The 25,119-nt window shown below is 38.7% G+C and overlaps 1 protein-coding gene across 1 annotated transcript in view; it reads left to right on the top strand.

Moving 5' to 3' along the window:
* The window catches only part of LOC143410709 (contactin-3-like), a 55,006-nt gene that overhangs the window by 7,864 nt on the left and 22,023 nt on the right, over positions 1-25,119 (top strand). The window contains exons 3-7 of the mRNA XM_076871481.1: positions 19,506-19,623; positions 20,449-20,607; positions 20,705-20,854; positions 22,564-22,670; positions 23,790-24,024. Coding sequence (XP_076727596.1) covers positions 19,506-19,623; positions 20,449-20,607; positions 20,705-20,854; positions 22,564-22,670; positions 23,790-24,024 — 769 coding nt within the window. The remainder of the gene's footprint in view (positions 1-19,505; positions 19,624-20,448; positions 20,608-20,704; positions 20,855-22,563; positions 22,671-23,789; positions 24,025-25,119) is intronic.

Raw genomic sequence — 25,119 nt, 5'->3', positions numbered from 1 at the left:
TCAAACAAAGAATAATGCATGGCAAACCTAAAGGGCAGAAAGAGAATAAATGTATTTTGAAAATATTTTTCCATACCATGAAGTTATAATAATCAGAAACCACAATGCCATAAATAATATACCATTAAAGTAGATAAGATCAAAGGGAAGAAATAATGAGAGACAATACTCTTGTGTACATTTTGAGAGCTTTTCTTTCAAACACCAGAAGATCAATTGGCCCAATGTTAAAAAAGGACAATTTGATGCTACCATTAATTGAAGCAACAGATACACATGAACAATTTTTCCTTCCAAAGGACAATGTACATTCATTTTCATTTTTTTACACCTTTGTAAAATTTAAGTAACAGAAATTAAGAAACAAATGCATGGAAAGGAGATGGAATTGATATGATCTCAAAAAGCACAAGATAACATCTTGGAAAATCAAGGAAAAATAGTAAAGTTAGGTGTGAGAAAGAGAATATAACAGACAAGAAAGAAACATTAGATCAGAGGATTTTCTGTTTTAAGTTTCATATGTGACAATCCAATTAGTTGGAGAATTTCTGGGAAAATATAAATTATCAAAATATAAATGTTTATTAAAAATTAAAATTATAATCTCCAAATTGTGTTCCAGAGTAGCTGCACCAGTTTGCAATCCCACCAGCAGTGTATAAGTGTACATTTCCCCCCACATCCTCACTAACACTTACTGTTCTTTGTGTTCTTAACAGCTGCCATTTTGACTGGAGTGAGATGAAACCTTAGAGTAGTTTTGATTTGTATTTCTCTAATTGTTAGAGATGATGAGCATTTTTTTTCATATATTTGTTGATTGATTGTATATCATCTTCTGAGAGTTGTATGTTTGGGTCCTTGGCCCATTCATTGATTGAATGATTTCGGGGTGTTTAGCTTTTTGAGTTCTTTATATACCCTAGAGATTAGTGCTCTGTCTGATGTGCAAGGGGTAAAGATTTGCTCCCAAGATGTAGGCTCTCTATTCACTTCACAAATTGTTTGTTTTGCTGAGAAGAAACTTTTTAGTTTGAATCCATCCCATTTATAAAAACTGGTAATGGAACCACCATTTGACCCAGTTATCCCTCTCCTCAGTCTATACCCAAAGGATTTAGAAACAGCATACTACAGGGACACAGCCACATCAATGTTTATAGCAACATGATTCACAATAGCTAAACTGTGGAACCAACTTATATGCCCTTCAGTAGACGAATGGATTTAAAAAAATGTGGCATATATACACTATGGAATATTACTCAGCAATAAAAGAGAATAAAATCATGGCATTTGCAGGTAAATGGATGGACTTAGAGAAGATAATGCTAAGTTAGCTAATCCCCCAAAAATAAATGCTTAATGTTCTCTCTGATATAAAGAGACTGATTCATGGTGGGATAGGGAGGGGTAGCAGAGGAGGAATAGATGAACTCTAGATAGGGCAGAGGGATGAGAGGGGAAGGGAGGAGGCATGGGGTCAAAAATGATGGTGGAATGAGATGGACATCATTATCCAAAGTGCATTTATGAAGATGTGAATTGGTGTGAATATACTTTGTATACAGCCAGAGATATGAACAATTGTGCTCTATATGTGTAATATGAATTGTAATGCATTCCGCTGTCATATGTAAATAAAAAAAATTAAAAAATTAAAAATTAAAATTACATATTCACTAGAGCTAGATAATTTTACTGATTCTTTTTTAACTTTTAAAGAAACAGACAAATGTTTATATTGTGTACTTTTTGACAACATAAAAAAGTTAAAGTTAATTTTTTTTCCATGGACTTTGTAAGGCTAGCATATTCTTGAGAACATATCCTGGGAAGATAGTAAATAAATCAGTAAATGTAAAAAATTCCATGAATATATTATGAAAACCTAAGTGAAATTTTACCGGTTCAGAAAAACATTATATTAAAGGAACAGGGCCTTCATAAGCTACTAGTTGTCCCAGGAAATATACATATGTCTATATTGATATATCTCATAAAATAGTTCATGATTTTCTGATCAGATATTCAGTAAAATTAATAACAATTACTGAGCTTTAAGTTCATGTTAAAATAGGTATAAGAAGATTCTTTTCTCTCTATTTCAAAATTATCTTTAAAGGAAAATACTAGAAATACTTTTACTTAACTCAGCAATAAAACAGGGATTTTTACAATGTCATGAATAAAGTCATTTAGAGATGTCTACATGAATTTAATAAGGTGTAAATATAAATAAAAGGTAGCCTTTGAAATAAGGAAACAAAATTACAATTATTTGAGGACATAATGATATTAGTATCATACCCAATAGTATCAACTATAACATTTAAAAAACTAATCAAAATTCAGTTATCTACCATGTTCAGTACAAAGTAACTATGCAAAATGTAATAGTTTATTTATTTATGTATCAACAGCAACCCATTAGAAAGCATAATAGGGAGGATAAAAACTTCCCTCAAAAGAGAAATAATATGACTGTTAATCATTTACACAAGAAGTTGATGAGGCCTAAATAAACTACAATACTTTCTTAATACAAGTAAATGACTAACGAGAAACAGGAAAGGAAGCATTAAAATTTCAAGATTCTTAAACAAAACAGGTATGTATTGTCAGATTTCAATTTTTCTCTGATTTCTCTGTGGTTTTAAATCTGATCTCAGGTTAAGTAAATGAACCAATCTTATTTCAATTTAAATTATTCTGAGGATTTTTAGAATAAGAAATGAGGATAAAATAGTTAATAGTATTTGAAAGAAGGCTATTGACCCTTGTAGATAGTTCTGGGGTTCTGGAGGTGTCTACTCAGGGAGAGAATTGCTGGGCCAGATTAGAGTTACATGCGAATAGACTCCTTGTTAAAGACCAAAGTGGAGAGCCAGCTTTTGGAAGCTATTTCATTCTCATATATGCTATTGATCATCAATTCTGTTGGCTCAGATTTCTCATCTGTGAAACTGAGGAGATAATACTGTTTTATTCAGAGGTATATAAAAGGTTCTAAGAACAGTGCAGGTTAGCTCCTATTGTTAGGATGGTAGGACTGCTTTGAATTGTTCTCCAGAAAAGCTTCTGCAATTCCTGCTCCCATGAGTGGTGGCTCCCCAGTGTTCTTTTCTGCACAGGGGTTTTTCCTTGATTTTTCTTTTTAAAGTTTTACTAGACAGATGATTGAAAAACAATACCTTATCGCCAACTTCTCATTTCTCAGAGATCAAAAATCTCCCTAGTTGCTTTTTAGTGATTTGGATACTAGGGGAGTATTTAGCATTATAACTGAGTCCTCCAAATGCTACAGTTAATACTACCTCTAAAGAAATGCAAGATTGCTCTTTCAGACAGAAGAAAGAAAAAAATAGCTTTTTCTCCCCAAAGAGAGAGATTCACATATGTACTCTCATGTACACGCACGCACACACACACACATACACACACACAAAATTGCCTGATTGTATAGGTAGCTGATTTTTAAAAATCTAGAAATAGAGAATTACTTTCAAAAGTTACAAAAGCAAAATACCTATTGCATTAAAACAACCTTAGCTACACAGAAATTTATTTTGTTGGGTTTTTTTGGGGGGAGGATAAATTTTTTTGGTATGTTTTTGTTTTTCCTAAAGACCAAGTAATGAATTTTACATTTGCGTAGATCAGATTTCCATCTCATCTGTTTCAGATATCCATTGGACAGCTTTCTTTTCAGAGCACAGCAGGAAATCTTTTATTTACACACCAATTCCAATATGTACTGATCATTTCCTGGCTCACAAAATTGCCTGTTCATCCCTCTAACCCCTGGCAACTACATCATGCAGTTGGAATCATGTACTATCTAGTCTTTTCAGATTGGCATCCTTCACTTAATTACAGGCATTTAAGATTCCTCCATGCCTTGTCCTTCATGGCTTGCCAGCTCATTTCTTCTTAGTGCAAAATAATTTCCCATTCTCCAGGTGTACCCCAGTTATTTATCCACTCATCTGCTGAAGAATATCTTCATTGCTTCTGAGTTTTGGCAAATCTGAATAAAGCAGCTATAAACATCTATGTGTGGGGTTTTTTAAAGATTTATTTTTGTTCTTTAATGTTTGGTAGTGATGCAAAACAGTTGGGTTCATTTGCCATATTCATAAATGTATATAACATAGTTTTCTCCATCTCCATCCCCTGTACTCTTCCTTTACCTTGCAAGGACATAAGTTTTCAATTTATTTGGGTAAATACCAAGAAGTGCAAATGCTGGATCCTATGATAAGAATAGGTTTATAAGGAATAGGTAAAATGCCTTCCGAATGGCTGTTCCATTTTGCATTCCCATTATCAGTGATTGGGGATTCCTGCTACTGCATGCCTTCTCCTGTATTTGGTGTTAATTTTCTGAATTGTAGTGATATTTTGCTGATGTTTCAATTCACAATTCCGTAATGAGGAATGGATATTGCACATATGCTCATATATTTGCTTGCTATTTGCATATATTTAGTGGAATGTCTGTTTAGGTCTTTTGTCCACTTTTTAATTGCATTATTCACTTTCTTATTGTTGAGTTTTCAGGGTTCTTTGTACATTTTGTATAGAGGTCCTTCATTAGACGTGTCTTTGGTGAGACCTTTTTCCCAGTCTGTGACTTGCCTTCTCATTTTTTGACATCATGCAGAGAGCAGAAGTTTTTTTTCATTTTAATGAAGCCTAGCTTGTCGGTTACTTCTTTCATGGATTGGCCTGTGGTATTGTGTCTATAAAACCTTTACCATACCCAGGGTCATCTAGGTTTCTCCCCTGTATGACAGTCTAGGACTTTTATAAAAAGATTTTCATTTTACATTTAAGAGTGCAGCTCCTGTTGATTTCATTTTTGTGCAGAGTACAGAGTCTGTGTCTGGATTCACTGCTTTCATGTGAACATCCAGTTTTTCTAGGACCATATTGTGAAGAGGCTGTCATTTGCTCCTTTGTCAAATATCAGTTGACTGAATTTGTGGGTTATTTCTGGGCTCTCTCATCTGTTGCACCAATTTGTCTGTCCTTTTCACCATGACCATCCTTTCTTGATTTCTGTAGCCTTAATATTAGTATTGAATTTAGGTGTTCCCATGTTCCAGCTTTGTTTCTCTTCAGTATTGACTGGGGTGTTCTGGGTTTTTGTCTTGACATAGGAATTTTAGAACCAGGATTTCAACTATCCACAAATGTGTATATTTTTCAAGTCTTCCTATCCATGAACATAGAATCTCTCTCAGCTTATTAGGTTCTTTTCTTTCTTCCATCAGACTTGCAGTTTCCCACCTAGATTTTGCACATATTTTGTTAGATTTTAACATAAGTATTTCAGTATTTTGGGTGCTGGTGTAAATGGTAGTATGTTTTCATTTCAAATCCCATTTGTACATTGCTGGTATTTGGGAAAACAACTGGACTTTGAATATCAACCTTACCTCCTATGTTACTTGTTAGTTCTGATTTCCTTTTGATTCTTTCAGATCTCATACAGAGATGATCACATAAACAAATTTGCATTTTCTACTTCTCTGTCTGTATATTTTTTAATTTCCATTTCTTCTCTTACTTTATTAGTTAGGGCTTTCAATATGATGTTGAAAAAGAGCCAGTCTTGCTTTGTTCCTGGTCTCAGAACTTGGAGTTTTTTGTCATAAAGCATTTTAAGTTGTGGGTTGTTTGTGGATATTCTTTATCAAGGTGTAGAGATTCTCCTGTATCCCTAATTTATTGATGATTATAATCATGAATAGGTGCCAGATTTTTGTCAAACGCTTTTTCTGTTTACATCTGTTGTTTTCCTCTTCATTTCACTACTGGATGGATTACACATAAATAGATTTTTAAATGTTAAACCAGTCTGGTGTATTTGACACAAAGTCCACTTGGTTATGGTGTACAATCTTTAAATTCATTGTTTAATTCTATTTGCTGATACTAAGGGATTTTGTATCTAAGTTCATAAAGAATATTGGTGTTATGCAGTTTTATTTTAATATGTTTGTCTGGTTGTTATTAGGGTAATTATGACCTCCTAGAATGTGTTAGGAAGTATGTCTTCTTCCTGGATCTTTTGGAAGAGATTGCAGAGAATTGCTACACTTTCTTAATTAAATGTTTGTTAAAATTTGTCAATGAACCTATTTGCACCTGACATTTTCAGTTTGGTAAGATTGTTAATTATTGATTTGATTTTGTAAATAGATGTAGACCTATTCAGATTGTATGATTATTCCTGGGTAAATTTTGGCAGGTCACGTTTTTCAAAGAATTGGTCTATTTCATCTAAAGTATCAAATTGATAGACAAGAATTGTTTGTAATATTATTTTATTATCCTTTTATGTCCATGATGTTTTTAGTGATGGCCTCTCTTTCATACATGATAGTAATAATTTGTGTATTTCCTCTTTTCTTTTTTTTTTCATAGTTAGGCTGACTAGAGGCTTATTGATTTTATTGATCTTTTCCAAGAACCAACTTTTGGTTTTGTTGATTTCTCCACTGACTTCCTGTTTTCAATTTCACTGGTTTTTACTCTTATGTTTGTTTCTTTTATTCTGCTTGCTTTGGATTTAATTTGCTCTTCATTTTCTAGTTTTCTAAGGTGGAAGCTTACATTATTGATCTTAGATCTTTCTTCTTTTCTGACATACGCAGTCAGTGCTATCAATTTCCCTCAAAGCAAGGTACTCACTACATCCCACAAATTTTGATAAGTTCTATTTTTCTTTTGCATTTAGTTCAGAATATTTTTTAATAATTTCTCTTGAGTTTTTTTTTTTAACATTAACCCATTTGTTGAGTAGAAGTGTGTAATTTTATCTACAAGAATTGGGGGATCTTTCCATTATTGCTTTCTAGTTTAATTACATTATAGTCTGAAAGCAAATGTTGTCTGTTTTCTATGCTCTTAACATTAGTGGGGTATGTTTGAAGACCCAGATATGATCTTTCCTGGTGAATATTACATTTGAACTGGAGTAGAAGGTATTATCTGCTGTTGATGGGTGACGTAGCATCTAGATTCCATTATATCCATTCAATTGGTACTGCTTTGTAGTTCAACCACGTTCTTCTGAACTTCTGCCTGCTGGATCCTGTCCATATTTATCTCTTTTGCCCAAATGTTCTCTCAGTTTTTGCTACATATTTTTTGTTAGGCACACATACATTGGGGGTTACTGTATCTGCTTACACTCTGGGCCCTTTATCATTAAGTAGTGGTCCATGTCAGCACTGATAACATTCCCTGGGATTTCTCTTCTGCTCTGACTGAATTTACTGTAGTGACTATTTTATTCTTTCATCACCATTAACACAACATATATTTCATGATTTCCTTTTAATTTCTATGTATCTTTATATTGAAGGTATATTTCCTAGTAGATAATATACAGTTGGGTCTAGATTTTAGCTACTCTGAAAATCTCTGTCTTCTAATGAATGCATTTAGACTATGCTGTTCAAAGTCCTTACTCACATAGCTGAATTAATATCTACCATACTTCTCACTATTTTGTTAGTTGTTGTTCTTCTTTCTTTCTTTTTTTTTTAGTTTTCTAGACATTATAAGAATTTCATGGTCTTAATTGAGCATTCTTTAGGATTCCACTTTCCTTATTTCTTAACATGTTGCTAAAGGGACAAATATTTGTTTTCTCCTCTGAAATTTTTGTGTTGAAACCTCTAACTCCTACAGTGGTGGTCTGGCAGGTGAGGAGGTGGTGAGATTACGGGAACAGAGCCCTCCTGAGTGAGATGAGGTTAATGCCCAAGAGACACCCCTGGTTTCTTCTACCACTGGAGGATATAGAGAGGCACCATCAAAAAATCTGAAAAAAAGTGCTCTCCAGACACCCTGACCTTGAATTTCATAGTCTTCAGATCTTCAGAAATAAACCCAGGCAGACTAGGACCCATAACAACATATCAATTATGCTGCATCTTTTTTCTAAGTGGTAGATCTAAAGTTTGCAATGTACAGACATAACTAATCCAAGTCCATTTCCAGAGTGCTTTGAGATCATTTTCAAGTTCATTTCATAGGTAGTGCTTATAATAAAGGTACCTCATAATAAAATCTAATAACACAAGTACCATATGATTAAAAAAAAAAAACTAGTATTTTCCCTTTCTTTTTCTGTGTCACTGCCATTCATTTTACTTACACAGGAGCACATATAAGCACCACTGTGTGTGTGTGTGTGCGCGCACACACACACACACACACAAACACACACATAGACACACCAAATCTAATACATGGTCTCTGTCAGTTTGTGCAAAGTATTATTTGTTAATAAATTAATAAGAAGAAGAAAATAAGGGTTTGTATTGCCTCCACTGACCCCTTCTCTGGCACTCTTCCTGTCTTTTTGTACATTGAGAATTCTGACTGATATACATTTCTCCTTCCCTGTCAAGAACTTCTAGCCTTTGTTGCAAGGCCAGTCTCCTGAAGCCCTATTCTCCAATTTCTTTTCAGGGGTAGGGGGTACCAGGGATTGAACCCAGGGACACTCAACCATTGAGCCACATCCCTATTTTGTATTTTATTTAGAGACAGGGTATCACTGAGTCGCTTAGTGCCTCACTGAGTTGCTGAGGTTGGCTTTGAATTCTCAATCCTCCTGCCTCAGCTTCCTGAGCCACTGGGATTGCAGGCGTGCGCCACCATGCCCAGGTCTCCTTTTTTTTCTGTCCCAAGAGTCTTTGCTCCTTCATTTCTGAAGAATAATTTCACTAGCTGCAGGAGTCCTTCTGAAGAGCAGTGCTTCTCTCTCAGTGCTTTAGGTAACGAGCTCTTCTCCATTTGTGGTTTCTAATATTGGGATGGGATATGCCCAGTCATACTTTGGTGTGTTTGGGTTTTTGCATTTGTCCTGCTTGGGGCTGGCCTTTACAAAGCATCTGCGATTTGGTGTCTGAAATTTATTTGAGGAAATTCTCATATCAAACACGTATTTTTTTTCTGTTCCTTCACACATTTTTCTCCTTCTGCTGTTTCCATCCCACATACTCTGCACCTGTGGTAATTGTGCCACAGTCTTTGGAAATGGTTCTGTTTCCTTTCAGTCCATTTGTGATTTTAAACTCCTATTGTCATGTCCTCGGACTTAGAGGTTTTTGCTCAGCTTGGTTTCTCCTTGAATGAGCCCATTAAAAGGTTTCTCCACTTCTGTTACAGTGTTTTAGTCTCTGGAGATTCTTTTTTTACATAATATTTATATTAGTGCTTTATAGTTGCACATAATATTGGGGACAATTTCCACATAAACATTCATGTATGGAATATAATTGGCTCCATTTCAGTGCCCAGGGCTTACTCTGCCCCTCTGTTCCTGCCTCCCCATTTCCCTTGCTACACTCTACAGGTCCTTCTAGTTATTTATTTATGTTTTATAATTGGTGCTTTATAGATATACATAGAAGTAGAAATCACTGTGTTGTATTTGTACATGCACACATCATCATTTGGTCAGTTTCATTCCACATTTCCTCCCTTTCCTATCCCTCCTCCTTCTTCCCCCTCAATCTCCTTCCTCTACTCTGCTGATCTTCCCTCTGCTTTTATGAGATCCACCTTCATCTTTTTTCCCCCTTTATTTTGCTCTTGCTTCCACACCTACAGAAAAGTATTCAAACTTTGACTTTCTGAATCTGGTTTATTTCACTTAGCATCATGTTTCTATTTTCATCCATTTACCAGGAAATGCCATAATTTCATTCTTCTTCAAGGCTAAATACAACTTCATTGTGTGTTTGTGTGTATATATATATATATATATATATATATATATATATATATATATATATTATATTTTCTTGACCCATTAATCTGGCTGATTCAATAACTCGGCTACTGTGAATTGTGCCACTGTGAACTTTGAAATGGCAGTATCACTGCAGTGTCTGGTTTGAGATCTTTTGGATAAACACCAAGGAGTGGGGCAGCTGGGTCACACAGTGGTTTCATTCCTCGGCAGTTGGGCCACATGGTGGTCCATTTCTAGTCTTTGGAGGAATCTCCATACTACTTTGCAAAGCGATGGCACTAACTTGCCGTCCCGCCAACAATCTGAGTGTGCTTTTCCCCTCATCCTCGCCAGCTCTTGTTATTGTCTGTGTTCTCAATGATCTCATCTGGCATCTTCTTCTTTCTAATTTTTTCCGGACATCTCTATTGGTTTGCTTGCAGCATTCCTGTGTTCACCTGTGGTTATTTTTTCCCCACTGGAGCACTTAGTATTTATCATGTTTTTCAATTCCTAGTCTGATCATACCATCACTCCTACCCTGATTGTTTTGCCTGTTCAAACCTTGTTTTGTTGTTTGGTTGGATTTTTGCCTTTTTATGTGCCTGTAACTTTGGTGAAAGGCACATATGATGTACTAGGAAATGGCAATGAGATCAATAGGCCTTGAATAAGAGACCGATGGACGAGGTATATGGGAGGGAGGGCTCCATCTTTTAAGTGAGCCCGCACCCCTAGACTCTAAACTTCTCTTGTTCTTTTCCATTTCCCCCCGCCCTCTTAACATGGGACAGGATGGCTGGAGGAGGTGGAGTTTGATATTTCCTCCCCCTAGTAGGTTAGGCTCTGATCAGACCAAGCTGGCTACTTGCTCCTGAAGGCAGACCTTTTAAGGGAGAGTAAAACAATCTGGGATGTTACTTTCCCCTGCTTCTGCCAGAACTGTGTGGAATTTTTCTCCAGTATTTTCTACAAGGACTTAGTAGACTTGGAAGTAACGCTGAGGTTGTGGGGACCCCTCTATGACTGGGTCCCCAGAGCTATCCCCTCAGCCTGTCCTGCAGGTTGTCAGTAACAGCCAGGTTTCCTACTCCAGCAGAGGTTTCCAGGGAGCCTTCTACATGTGGATCTCTGCATCTGCCCAGTTACATCTCCAGTGTTGAGGGACACAGTCTGCCCTGTGACCATATTCCTTGCTGTAGCTAAGAAGAATTAATTTTTTTTAAGTGTGTTTAGATTTTTACCTGTTGTTAAGACAGAGTGGCAACTTCTAAATTCCTTATATGGTGACTGGATACCAGAAGTCAGAGCAACTGGCCAATTTTCTAATCAGGTTGGCTTATATTTTATGTTCTAATTTAGAAAATCATTGTACTGTATAAGATGTGATATTTAATTATACCCATTTAATTGATTAGAACATAGACATGCAAGTAAAGAATGAATAGATCAGTTGGGGTGATTTAAAAATTTAGACTCCAACACCAGAAATTTTAAGTGGTTGGTTTTCAACAACAAAAAAAATTATTATTATAGAAACACTCTGATTTTTCAATCCCTTTTTCTTATACCAACCTTAAAATTTTAGAACATGTTCTTTATCATAAAAAAAGTCTATTGATAGTCACATTTAATATCAAACCTAGTCTTTCCTATTTTATCTTTTTCAATATGACTTGGAGATGAAAAATCTATACTTCTGAAATATCTGGAAAATGGCTGGAATATAATCGACTGCAATTGTAAGGAAAACACTGTGATCTCTTTGGGAGCAACTCTCCTGGGAGAGGGTATAATTTTATACTCTTTGAGCCCTTGGAAGTCCTTTATCTGGTCCATATACAGGCTTCTGACTTAAAAGAAAGGGTGTCTAGTCTAGGGTTTTGCTTTTATTTCTTTGTTGTTTTTTTTTTCTTTTCTTTTTTTTTAACCTATTCTAGGTTCTTGGCACATTCAGTTCAGGCCAGCCCACAAGGGTGACTCTTGGCAAGTACATAGCCACAAGTTACAACTTTCTCTCCTTTAGATCTCCATGTGAGAGACCCCAAAGCTATAGTGGAAGGTATGGAAACCTGTTTCTGTGGTCCCTGTGGGTCATCCGTCCCAAGCACTGGCTGTACGGCAGGTGTGGAAGGAACCTGTGGTGAGGCAGATTGTGTTTTCCAAAGATGGTGGCCACAGCCTGCTTTATACAATGAGTTCTCCTTATTGCATGACTTTGACAAACACCTGTCCACCTGCAATAAAGCCATTCCTCCCCTGTTGAAACCCAGAAGACCTTTGTGACTTCCCTGACTAATAAAGAACCCCAGGAACAGTGCCATCGGATTCCTGAGGCTAACTCCCCAAAACACATGCTCTTCTACCTGGTTCCATTAGCACAATGGCTCTGAAACTGAGCCACTAGACTATGAGGAAGCCAAAGTAGAGTGTGCAGGGATTCACTTTAAGAGGAACCAGGGTGCCCAGCCATCAGTCCCACTGAAGTCCCAGCCAACGGCCAACCCCATGTTGCCCGTCTTGTGGATGAGCTTGCCAGTCCCCAGGTACATCTCCCCAAGAAGCTATGCAGCACTAAGGAGCTGGCTCAACTCCTCTCTGCTGTTTCCTGAGCACAATAAGTGTTTTTTTTTTATTTAAGCTACTAAATTTGGGGGTAAACGATTACATAGCAAAATGAATTGGTGCCAGAAGTAAACCTAAGGAACTCAGCAGAATTTGTTTATGTTTCCATGAGAAAATAGCTTTTTATTCCTTTGCATCAGTGGACCCTTTCTTCCACACAGCCATACCATTCTACAAGGGACAGATCTGCTTTCAGTGCACTTTGTTCATTCACTATAGGGAAAAACAAAACAGTGAGATTTGATCCCTGAGTTAATTTACTCTCCAGGATAAGCTCCTTGACTTGGAATATGCCAGAATCATCACATCCATCAACAGAAATCCTAGAGTGGTACAGGTTGAGTAATAGTAAGTTTCCATGTGCATTTATAGAAATTTATCACTGTTGAGTGACTTGGGTGACTATTTCTAAATTACAATGAGCACAGCAAACAAGGCAACATCAAGGGAGTTGGCCCCAACCTGACACACTCTGCCTGCTTCACGAACGCTAGTTTTCATGCCTCCCTCCCAGGAGGACCCTCTGTATAGGAGTGCTGTTGTCAGCCTGTGTCCAGCAATGTCCAGCCCAGCCTAATAATTATTTCATTAATTTATTTATTATAGCATTTCAGAGTTGGGGGACAGCAGAGTGGTTATTGTAAGCCTTCTGTTTCCAAGAGGAATGAAGATTAGGAACGTCAAATTCCAGGAGGTTTAATGAGCTTTGCACCCTAATGGCTTATTAGAGTCACCTAGAGGGTCTCCTGTCTCCAGTTCATTCTGACTTCATTATCCTGGGATGTGGCCTAGGCTTTTCTGGTACTTTTTAAAGATTCCTCAGGTAAATTTATAGCACAACCAGCATTGAAAATGATAGGATTTAGGTCCTAGATATGCAGCTCTAAATAATAGGACATAGAAACCATCCATTTTCAATTTTTTTTCAATCATGAGTTTAAGTTCAGAATAGTGGCTAACTATAGTGTTGAATTTGTTGATAACAGTGTCTAACACTTGCCAATCTCCTTTTTTAATTAGCAGAGCAAAGGTCTCTGGCTCAGGGACTTTAACACCATTCAGCTGCTGTCCATATGCATTATCTTGGACAGTGTCCATTCATATTTTTTTCTACTCACTGTGTTCATTTCTGCCATTAACTTATTTTGGTGAGCAAACTCCCATTTAGGTCAAAAATATACATTTTCCCTATCTGTTTCCATATTAATTAAAGAAAGCTAACCAGTTTAAGAAAACATCAAGTGAATAGCAGAACTTTCATTCATAGGATGTGTCATATAAAGCTGTAAATGTAACTGTAGTGACCAAAGTGTAGAAAACACTGAGTTGAAGTCTCTGGTAAAAGCATCTTGACATCACCAACTTCTAGTGAGGCACACTAGGACATCCCCTCCCAAAGAAAGTTGAGCAAATTCTTAGCCCAGCTCAGTGGGGCACACCTATAATCCCAGCACTTTGGAGACCCAAGGATTGTGAGTTCAAAGCCAGCCTCAGCAAAATCCCAGGCGTTAAGCAAGTCAGAAAGACCCTGTCTGTAAATAAAATACAAAATAAAGCTGGGGATGTGGCTCAGTGGTCAAGGGCCCCTGAGTTCAATCCCCAGTACCTCCCCCCGCCAAAAAAAAAAAAAGAAAGTCAAGCAAATTCTGATATGAACAGATGACATTTACCTGCCTTAAATATCACCTGTTCAGACAACCAAGTGACTGTAACCACTGTTAGTAAGAAAAATTAGCACAATGTCCCAGCTTGGTCCTGTTTCCATCTTCAGTGGCTGCCTATGTTTCTATTCATTGCCTGAGCAGAGTATGTGTGTAAGGAAGGTGACCCTGAGGAGGCTGTCCAGGGCAAGTGGGGGCAAGGTTTAAATTGCTTGATCATAAATGCAGAGGCGAGTCATGTCACCATCAGTTCTTTTGGGGACCTTCACAAAGGAAAGCACCAACCAGATTCCAGGAGGAACCTATAGGTCGATTGCTTTCAAGGCACCTGTGTGTGATTTACATGCGGTGTCAGGGTTTGGAAAGCAGGCCTGTGAAGGGACCGATGATTAATTTGGGTGGCTCTGCAGTCACAGACTGCATAAAGTGATAAAAAGGAGGAGGCCCGCCTAGTCAACCTTGCCTTCCAAATAGCCATCAAAATGTATTTTTTTCCCTTATACTGGGAAATTATGCTTCTTGGCAGTCCAGTGGCAGCATTTATATCGAGAGTGCTTACTAAGGAATTAGTATTTGTGATAATCTGTTTCACTCAAAGTTGAGGCTCTGTTGGCAACATGGAAGACGCTCCCCGATTCCGAAGTTTGCACTGCACCTCGGTTCTTAGCACATGGCAGACACCACAGTGTGCTTCGAGCCCGCCTGTAATTAGTGATGATCGGCTGTTCATTTACTTTCTCCTGGCATGGGTTATCACATCACATACTGCTTGCCTTTCAGTGCAGAGTGGCTTTTAAATTGCATCCCAAATTTCATTAGTGTCATCACCTCAGAAAATACAGGGGAAAAGTTAATAAGATCCTCTTCTGTTTAATTCAGTACACGCTACATTTTCCCTTAACATTCATGTCAAAGATGATTTGGCTTATAAATCTGTTTGCTGCTTGTACCTGTAGCATGTTTCAAAAATGTGTATTTTTTTTTCCTAAAAGAAATGTGTATGACTAGGTGAACAAATACTTCAATAAGAAAATGATTCTAGGGCTTGGGCATGTGGCCCAGTGGTAGAGTGTGTGCTTAGTGTGTTTAAGGCTCTGGGTTCAATCCCCAGCATGAAAAAAGGGGTAAATGATTCTAGCCAAACTTAGAAATTATAAAATTAGCCCAAAAAGGAAAAAAAATACTGTCATTTTGATGTAACTATGCATTTGATGTTGACTATAGTGAACTTTTAATTTTGGGGGACAGATAAAGAGTTTGTAGATTAACTACATTCCTGACATCCCTATTCCTGAAACCCTTTTAGAAACCCCCCTGTTCCCCCTGGTAATGGGGATTGAACCCAGTGGTCCTGAACCACAGAATTTCATCTGCAATGCTCCACCCCACACACAAACACTTGTTAAATTTTGAGACAAAGTTTCACTAAGTTCCTTAGGTTCTCACTGAGTCACTGAGACTGGCCTCCAATTTATGATCCTCCTGCCTCTGCCTCCTGGGCCGCTGGGATTACAGGTGTGTGCCACTACCCTACCCTTCTTGAGTCAAACAAATTGATTGTGTCCTCAAGTGCTTTGCATGTAGATATGTGCCCGTGTAGACCACTTCATCCTCTTTTTTCAAGACTTCTGATTACATCGCATGCCTGGGCCCGTCGGTTCATTCACTGAAACCCTCGAAAACCATAGACTCTTCTGTGTTTTCTGATCTTAAGTTACATTGTAATTTGACATTGTTTTATGTCATTGTTTGATGACTGCCTCTCTCAGCTGTCAGCTCAGTGAATATAAGGACTGTTTTTTTTCTCCCCTCATCATTGTATACCCAGCAACTGAAGTGTAGTAGTTGCTTAATAAATAGTTTTTGAATGAATTATCTTATTTTTAAAAAGGTAGTGCTTTTAAGAAGGAACTCAAATTTGTATCACTTAGGGATTTTTCTCCTGCTGTAAAAGTTTCTGTATGAATCATTGGAATGGACCTTGTCCACGGCCCAGATCTCCTATTTTGAGTAAACCTGTGGCCTGCAGCTTAGAAAAATGGCTTGCTTTCTAGAAAACTTAGAATTGCATGGCTTGGGGGAGGTTTTTAGAGGGAGGTTTTAAAGAAAATCAGGATGAAAGAAAAAGAAAGTAAAAACTTGACCCCTTGCCCCCCATCTTGCCAATGTGGTCCAATCTATTCAAGGAGGTGGGGAGGGGAAGAATACTTAGGAAAATACTACAGACTAATTTAACAGAGAGGAAACACCAAGCTGTTTTTCACTCAAACAATTATTAGTGTGCCTAACAATTTATTGAAAGTTATTAGTGTTATAATCTCCTTTATTTGAATTGCTGTATACTCTAAAGAAAAATGCTTCTAAATATATCTATTATGCTATCTCATTAATAAATATATCGAGAAACCTATTTAGAGGAGACCTACTGGTTTACTACATTTTGACAAATTTTACTTAGATTTTCCCAGGCAGTCTTGTCCCACCCACTTTATCCCAGCTACCCAATAAACAACTACATTCTCCAAGAGTGACAACCTGATGTGGAAAAGAGTTGGGTTTGCTATCAGTGAATCTTCCTTTGGGAATTTTTTTTAATGTCTGGAAATAGTTGCATCCTGATAAGAAATGATGGGATAATGTGTGCCTGCCAAGTAGCCCAGTGGATTTTCACAGGAGGAACACATGGAGCATGACCTGCACTTTAGAATCCCCCATGATGCTTCAATCCAGAGTACTTATTCCTTCCCAGGTCACCACAGCTCCCTTCTCTTGGGTGGTGAGATGAGACCAATATTCTCTTTTCTCTCTGGTTGTTTAGATGCAGCTACATAGATCTATGTACATAGTTTTGTCATTTTAATGTCCCAATAGTATTTCCGTAAATGATTATACCACTTATTTATTGATGAGTTTTACTGAGACAGACATTGAGTCCTCTGGTTTTCAGCTGTGTAAATCTTGTGGTCGATGCACACACACATTTCTGCAGGATAAGTCCATTCCTAGGGGTGAAATAATGGGTGATAGATGATGCTTATTTTGTGCCTTAGTGGAGACTTCTGGACAGTTCTCCAGAGGGGTTGCACCCATTCACACTCCTCCTTGCAGCAGGTTCCACACTGTCAGCAGAACTTGAAAACATTCATCTCTATTGCTTTACAGCTCTCCACACATGGTGTGCCATGTGATGTCCTTTGACCTGAGTTGAACTTCCCAGGTTTGCAGATGGAATCTGCCTCACATGTACATTCCTTATTACCCTGAGTTGGGTTTACATCCTGGAGAACAAAGGTCATGTGTCAGGCAGGTCTTAGCCCTTGAAGGCTTAAGCAGGATTGGGCAAACCTCTGTTAAGGTGAATCTTGCTTCTATGAAGCGATGCATTAAGACAATAGATGAGTTGGAGATAGAAAGGGCCAGAAAAGTACAATATAAATACATGTTACTGAACTGGCAAAAATTAAATTCTACTTTCCATTTACATATTTATCTACTTTAACAACATTTTGGTGCTTAAAAAAATCAGTGGCTCCCATTTTCTACATAACTTAGTTTATTGCTTCTTTTTCCAACATTTTTTTAGATTTAATTTAATTTTATTATTGGTTCCTTTTTGTTATACATTACAGTAGAATCCATTTTGACATAATTATACAAGCATGGAATATATTTTGTTCTAATTGAGGCACCAGTATCTCTCCTTCCCCTTCCTTCTCCCCAGCCCCTTCTCTCTATTGATCTTTCTGTCATTTACCCATAGTTATTTTATCTTATTTTTAAAAATTAATTTCTTGTGGCATAGATGATGGTGAGGTTCACTGTGGTACACTCATATACTTAGAAATGGTGTGTCCTCTGAACATAAACCTACATTTCTTTAGGAAGATAGTTTGACTTCTGTGACCTGGCTGAGCATTTCTGTCTCTCCCGCTATCTATACCTGAAGTCAATAGAAGCCACATCCTGATACCAAATTCTCCATTACTCCTTCAAGAGACAAGACCAGCAGTGTGCTGAAATGGTACATGCAGATATCTAAAGACTCAGGAGAGCCCTGTTATAATTCTCTTTTACCCAACTGTTTTCAAAGTAAGAAATAAAGGTAGGGAGAATAACAGCCTCATCCCCAATGTCTTGGTGGCATTTAACATCAACAGATTTTTGCTGAAAATTAAGATTTCTATAGAAATGATAATCACCCTCCTGTGACTATATGGAACTCAGAAAACCTGCAATGGTCAGCAAGCATTGAGGGTTTCATCCCTGGAATAAATTTCTAAATAACCCTGAGGAGAAAGAGGGAGGGAGGAAAAGAAGAAAGTTCAGAGTGTGGAAAGTAAAATATGCAAACTTCACAGTTTCAGGATTATCTTTTAATTGTGGCCATCAATCAGCACACATCTGGTCTCTCCCAGTGCTCAAGAAGTTCCATCCAAAGCCATATGATCCAACCAACAGAGAATCTGTGGCCTATTAAGAATCCTCAGGGCAGGGAGCAATATGGAAGGAAGTACCCTGTAGGTAGTTTTAGGAAATTACCTAAAAATAGGATAACAGATCCCCTTTCAACATATTCTAGGAAAACCCAAGAGGAAAGCTACGCTTTTAATTAACAAGATAAATGCTGCTGTGTCCTGTACCAGGTCAGGCATCAACTGCTAATCTTTTTCAAAGGGCTTTGCTTTTCCAAATTATTTTATTTCAATCTATATTTTTACTAATGCATGAAACCGACCTGCAGTTAATCATTTTATGAACATGATTTTATATTCTCTTTAAATGAAGACCGTTTAAAGTTGAGCATTTAGAAATATATTTGCTCCATTAATTGGTGCTGAGGGACACCCACAAATGTCTTTATGGATAGCTGATATTTTTAAGGTTGAAAATGTTTCCATTTCTTCTTATTGAGGGGGTTCATTCTGACTGTTCCTAAAGTTCTGCAGCTGAGGAATTAAATGGCATTAGTCTTTTTGAGCTCCAATGTGTTTAGAACAGTGTTCAACTGTGGTAATCCCTGTGTCGCGCTGCATTTATTTCCCATTAGATATCTAAATGGTTTCTGCTTCTTCTCAGGCAGATAATTGCAGTGGGGTTGGAACCAGAGAAAACAGTTGAGCTGATGCTGAGCGGTGGATATAAAATAAGTGTCACCCTGGTGGAAGTAAATAGACTCTGAGACTATAATCTCTGCCCTCATTTATTTTTGAAACCATAAATGCCCCTGGGGAAAGCTAGTCATTTATTTGTCTGCAGAAATATTTATCTGCAGTCATGTATGGTTTTTTACTTGGTGTTATTTCCGTTCATTCCCTTCTTGCATCCTCTGTCTAGTCCCACTTTAGTTTTTACTCTAAATACAGATTCCGTCGCCATGTGTTTCTGGGCCATAGTCTCCAAAATTCTTTGTGTTTTAAAAATAGCGGTGTGTCCATCACCGGTTTTCCCAACAGAGTTCCTCAGGTGATCTAATGATCAGAAACATCCAGCTGACGCACAGCGGAAAGTACGTCTGCATGGTGCACACGGGAGTGGACAGTGTCTCCTCTGCCGCCGAGCTCATAGTGAGAGGTAACAGGAACGCCTCCTGGATTTCCTACCTTCACATCTTAGCTGATCATTCCTTACTGGAGGGAGAGCCGTGATGAGAGGGAATGTGAACATGCAAATTATAGTGTTGATTTGAGTCCTCCTCTTGCCAGCAAATACGACAATTCAGATGAGTGTCAATTCAGAGAAACAAGATTCTTGACTCTGCCCTTCAAATAGCTCTCACTGTGACGGGGATGGCTGCCAAGCTGATATGTTCTTGAGCATGCCATCAATCATCAATCAGCATATGGATTAAATAGGAGAGAGAATATGGGGTGTGTGTGTGTGTGTGTGTGTGTGTGTGCGTGCGTGAGAGAGAATATGGTGTGTGTGCGCGTGCAAGTGAGTGTATGTCCTTCTAATAGAATCAGGATTATTTATTCAGGATTCCTGAGAAAATTTGCCAACCTAGGCTACTGTCCAGAGTACTGTTGCTATTGGGATGGAAAATGACCAGAGTGAATCATGAATTAAAACATCACTAGATAACAAGCTGAGAACTACAGAGGTAAACCACTGGGTTTAAGGGAAAGTCAGTGTATCCAAAGCCAGGGGCACTGCATTTGGGAGGAACAGGAATCCTACATACAGTCACAAGGAAGCATGGGGGATTATGGCCTTCTATCCAGATTTAAGATCTAACAATGGAAATATGTGTCAGGGGATATTATTACTAGGTACCTGGCCTTTGTCACTAAGCACTTTCTAAACGGGGACCTCATGGAGGTACTGAAGTGGTCACGGGACATACTCTTCACTTTGGTGGAAGTGGGTGACAGTGGTATGTGTACTCACCTTCTTTAGGTTCACCTGTACCACCAGGATATGTGAAGGTAGAAGAAATCACAGACACCACAGCCCAGCTGTCTTGGAAAGAAGACACAGACAACCACAGTCCGGTTATCTCCTACGCTATCCAAGCAAGGACACCTTTCTCTGTGGGCTGGCAAACTGTTACAACAGGTAAGGGGAGAGGCAACCACTGTCCCTGCTTAGGAAAGGATTTCAAGGCCTTGCTGGGCACCACAGACTCTGACAACTCTGAACTGTTCCTTTGTAGTGCCTGAGGTCATCGATGGGAAAACACACACAGCTACCGTAGTGGAGTTAAACCCCTGGGTGGAATATGAATTTCGGGTTGTAGCCAGTAACAAAATCGGAGGTGGAGAACCCAGTTTACCCTCAGAAAAAGTAATAACTGAAGAGGCAGGTTAGTGTTTCTGTTTTCTGAGTAATGGGTGAATAGATGTCCCTGGGTGTGCATCTCCAGTTCCCTTGGCCCTGGTCTCCAGGCCCAGTGGGGACTCCATATCCATAATGCAGTGTCACAATTATCTGACTTTTCTAATGAAATCTGCCATATGGCTTTAGTCAACCCATGTAAGTGACTCTGATGTTGTATGACATTTCCAGGAGTTCAATCCCTCCTAGACCATCATTAGTGCATGTTGAGTGAATACATTTTTGTCATTTAAGGTTATAATTACTATCTGACATCGTTACCCTGTTAGTAGGGAAGAGCTGTTTTCATTTAAAACAAACATTGACAAATTGGCAAAACAATGGCATTTGGAATTTTTGCTGCTAGGAAATCTCATTCTGTCACTGAGCTCAGTGAACACACACGAGCTCAAACAATTGATGGGTATTATATTTTGGCTTCTCAACTGTTCAATTAAGTAAGAATTATTGTTATTAATTTCCATGTAAGGTAACTATTAATATAAATGGCTTTATGATCCTAAAATTATCCTAATTTTAAGACTTAGAAGTGGAATGCATACCCAGCATCACATTATTGAGACAGCTGAGGGGACGTAAACTTTCCTTTTCATAATCTACATATTAATTAATATTAACTAATAGAATATTTGAAACAGCAAGCATGTCACTATAGGAGCTAACTAAGTCAAGATAAAGTCCAAGGATATGTCTCCACATTTTAGTGACGCCGTTTTATTGGCACAGTGCACGTGGTACATGTGGCAGGTACTAGGAGACATGGGGGCCAGTGCCTGCCTACAGCCTGCTCATTTGTTCACACCGCACGTATTCAGGAGTGTCTACTGTGTGCTCAGCACTTTGCAGACTTTGCAGATACAGCTATGGGCATGACAAAGACCCACCTTCAAAGAATTTATATGCTAGCTGTGTCATTGAGTTCACTAAAGGAAAGTTCTCAGCAGAAGTGTGTAAGTCGATGCCTGCCTGAGGTTTATAAATACCTCCTACCAGGATGGGAGGGTCCCAGTCTGTATCCTTCCTCCATAAAGCCACTGTTGTTCTGAAACTCATATCTCTGTTGGAATAGCCACAGTTCAGGGTTCATGCTGGAGTGGTTTCCCAGCGTCCCTGGTGAATCCATTTTCCATATTTTATTAGCCTTCACACCAGTCACAATGTCCCTTTCAAATAAGTTTCATTTTTATTACCTCTTGAGAGGATTTAAATGTTTTACAATTTCAGGTAAAATAAAATCATCTGATGATCTCACCCAAAATATTTCATAATTTCATGCAATATACATTACATTGTTACCTAAGGCATCTGTGAATGTATACATATGGGATATATACACACACGTGTGTGTGTGTGTGTGTGTGTGTGTGTGTGTGTGTGTGCTGGTGGTCCTGCTATGAATGAGATAGCTTTGGCTGCTGCTGGCTCCTACCCTGCTGCTGCTGCTGGTGGGCCTGGCGCTTTTGTTGGTGCTTATGGAGGTGGTGCTGCTAATGCTGCTGAGAGTCGTCGGGTTGGTGACAGTGGTGCTGGGGATGGACTGGTGATGTGTGGGCTGGTGGTGATAGTGGTTGTAGTAGTGGTGCATTTGGTACTGGTTTTTTTGGTGGTGGGTTTTGTGGCACAGGTGCTAGTAGTGGTGCTGGGAACACAGGTATTCATGGTGTCACTGGTGTGCAGATGTAGTTATTCTGGTGTTGGTGCTGATGGTGCTGATGGTGTGTGTGCTCATTTTCATGGTGCTGGTGATACAGCTGGTGGCACAGGTGCCGCTGCTGGAGGTGTTGGTACTGGTGGTGTAGGTCATTGTTTTGGTGGTGGTACTATTGATGGAACAGGTGCTACTGGTTCTCATGTCTCCAGTGCTGGTGACACTGATGCTGGGAATTGTGGTGCCTGTGTTGGTGGGACTGGTGGTACTATCAGTGGTGCTTGTGATGTGGGTTCTGATGCTGGTGTTGCTATTGCTGCTGATAATGGTACCGCTGTTGCCACTGCTGGTAGCACCGGTAGCAAATATTTCAGTGCTAATCACTGTTCCTGTCATTTTGCAAAAGTTTTCTTATTTCATTCTTGGAACATTTATATATTAAAACACTGAGGCACAAAGATAGTAATTTGCACATGGACACCTGGCTGCTAAACAGAGGGTGAGAGTCAACTCCTGGCTGCTGACTCTTGAGGTTCCCTTACTGCTCTCCTTGCATTCCTGGAATGTCCTGCTGATGATGTCACACATTCCCACAGGTGCTTGAGTCTATAATTTCTTTCCTGACCATCTTTTATCCTTTGCTTTTGTCAAGTTAGGGGGAAAATGTAATTAACATATATGAAATAGCGGGGGCTAGCACTAAATTTATTTATATTAATTGAATATGTTAACAAACAAATGAAGCATCATGAGCTTGTGATAAATGCCAATAGAATTTTTGGCATAAGTCCATGCATCCTTGAGTTCAGTAAGCTGTATTTACTTTCTTTTGCTTTTCTTTTCTTTTCTTTTCTTTTTTTGCTCCTTTGTACTTAATCACTGTATCAAGGTATGATTTCTTTCCATAAAACCAACACTAGGGATTTGATAATTTTTATTTGACTTAAAATATCTAGTATGTTAGACTCAGAGTATGGGTTATTAGAAACCCAGACGTGGACTTAAAGACACTCATATGTCAAATAATCACTGAGAAGTCTAGCTCAGTACCTCGGTGCCTGGTAAGAGTATTATATGTCTCTTAAAAATCAGCTGAATTAAATGTGCCCCTGTTGTTCCTCTTCTTTTTAAAATCTCCGACTTGATACGGTGAAGGTTATTATTTGATAATTCATAGGAAACACTAAGGATGAGGACTCATCACTTTGCTATGCCCTTGTCTTTAAGGGTGACACAATGTACCTTTTCTTTACAGCCAGTCCCTGAAGAGCTGCAGAATGGTGAAGGTTTTGGGTATGTGGTTGATTTCCGCCCTCTTGGGGTTACCAACTGGCTCCAGACAGTGGTGACATCCCCTGACACCCCAAGATACGTCTTCAGGAACGAAAGCATCATGCCATTTTCACCCGATGAAGTCAAAGTGGGTGTCTATAATAACAGAGGTGAAGGCCCATTTAGCCCAGTGACAACAGTGTTCTCTGCAGAAGAAGGTGCGGGAAACAAGTTTGTATATCGATAAGCTGGTTGTGCTCAAACCTGACTAGAAAATTCTCTGTGGCTTTAGGGGTATTTTTTTTTCCTCAAGTCAACAGTAATCAAACTTGTGGTTATGTCCCCAGGGCATAACTGACTTGAAGTATAAGACTCGAGGGACAGAGAATCTAACAATTGGTTGCAACCCTGTTCTTCTTGGTTGAAGAATAAAATAGTCCCTGGAAGCTACCCTAGTCCAAAGTTCTGTTGTGGTTTCTGCAACTGAGAAACGGTCACTAGCAAGACAGAAAGCGAGGGCCAAGATGCCATCCAAGAGATGTACAATGTGAACCTTTGAGGGATATGAGTACCTGTCACTCTGGCCTCATTGCATCATTCTGCTGTGTGCACACACACTTCACTAGAAAACCATTGAGTCATTCTCTCCTATTAAATCTGCTCCACATTCTGAGACATCTCAAGATCACTCTAGAAAATGATAGCAAATCACTATTTTATAGATGACTGCAACTCAATATTGGCCACCTCATGTGGTTCCACCTAACAAAGATGTTAGGGGTCAACCTGTATTGCATGGTTGCCATCTGCCAGGAGTTACCTAATTAGAATTTTCAAATGAAAAGTCTCCCATCTACAAATTAGAAAATGAAAGCCTGATGAAAGAGATGAATAAATCTGCCAAAACTCCTGTAGTAAGAGCCAGGATTTTAACCCAGGGCCATTGGCCTTAAGCATTCTGAGCTCATGCAGTATATCCCAGTGTCTCTCCTAACCTCAGAACTGGCAGTAAATTGAAAAAAAAAGGTCCACAGTTATCATTCCTAAAAATAGACTCCATATTTCTGAGGACGGAGGACGGCCACCCTTATTCTTGTCTTCTCATTTCCCATTGAGTTCTGAAAAGGATAAAAACAGGTATTATAGGCATCTTTGCAAAAGAAAGAGTCTTGCATTCATAACCAGACCCCATTTCCAAGAGCTTCCAGGAATTACAAGGGCAGGTTGTGAGTCTGGGAAGTGATGGAAATTAGCCAGCAGGAGGGCATCAGACACTGTCTGCCCTCAGCATCTAGGGCCTGAGAACTGGCTGT

Source organism: Callospermophilus lateralis, chromosome 11 (genome assembly GCF_048772815.1).
Source record: "Callospermophilus lateralis isolate mCalLat2 chromosome 11, mCalLat2.hap1, whole genome shotgun sequence".
Classification (NCBI taxonomy): Eukaryota; Metazoa; Chordata; class Mammalia; order Rodentia; family Sciuridae; genus Callospermophilus; species Callospermophilus lateralis.
This window is presented reverse-complemented; position numbering and strand designations above follow the sequence as displayed.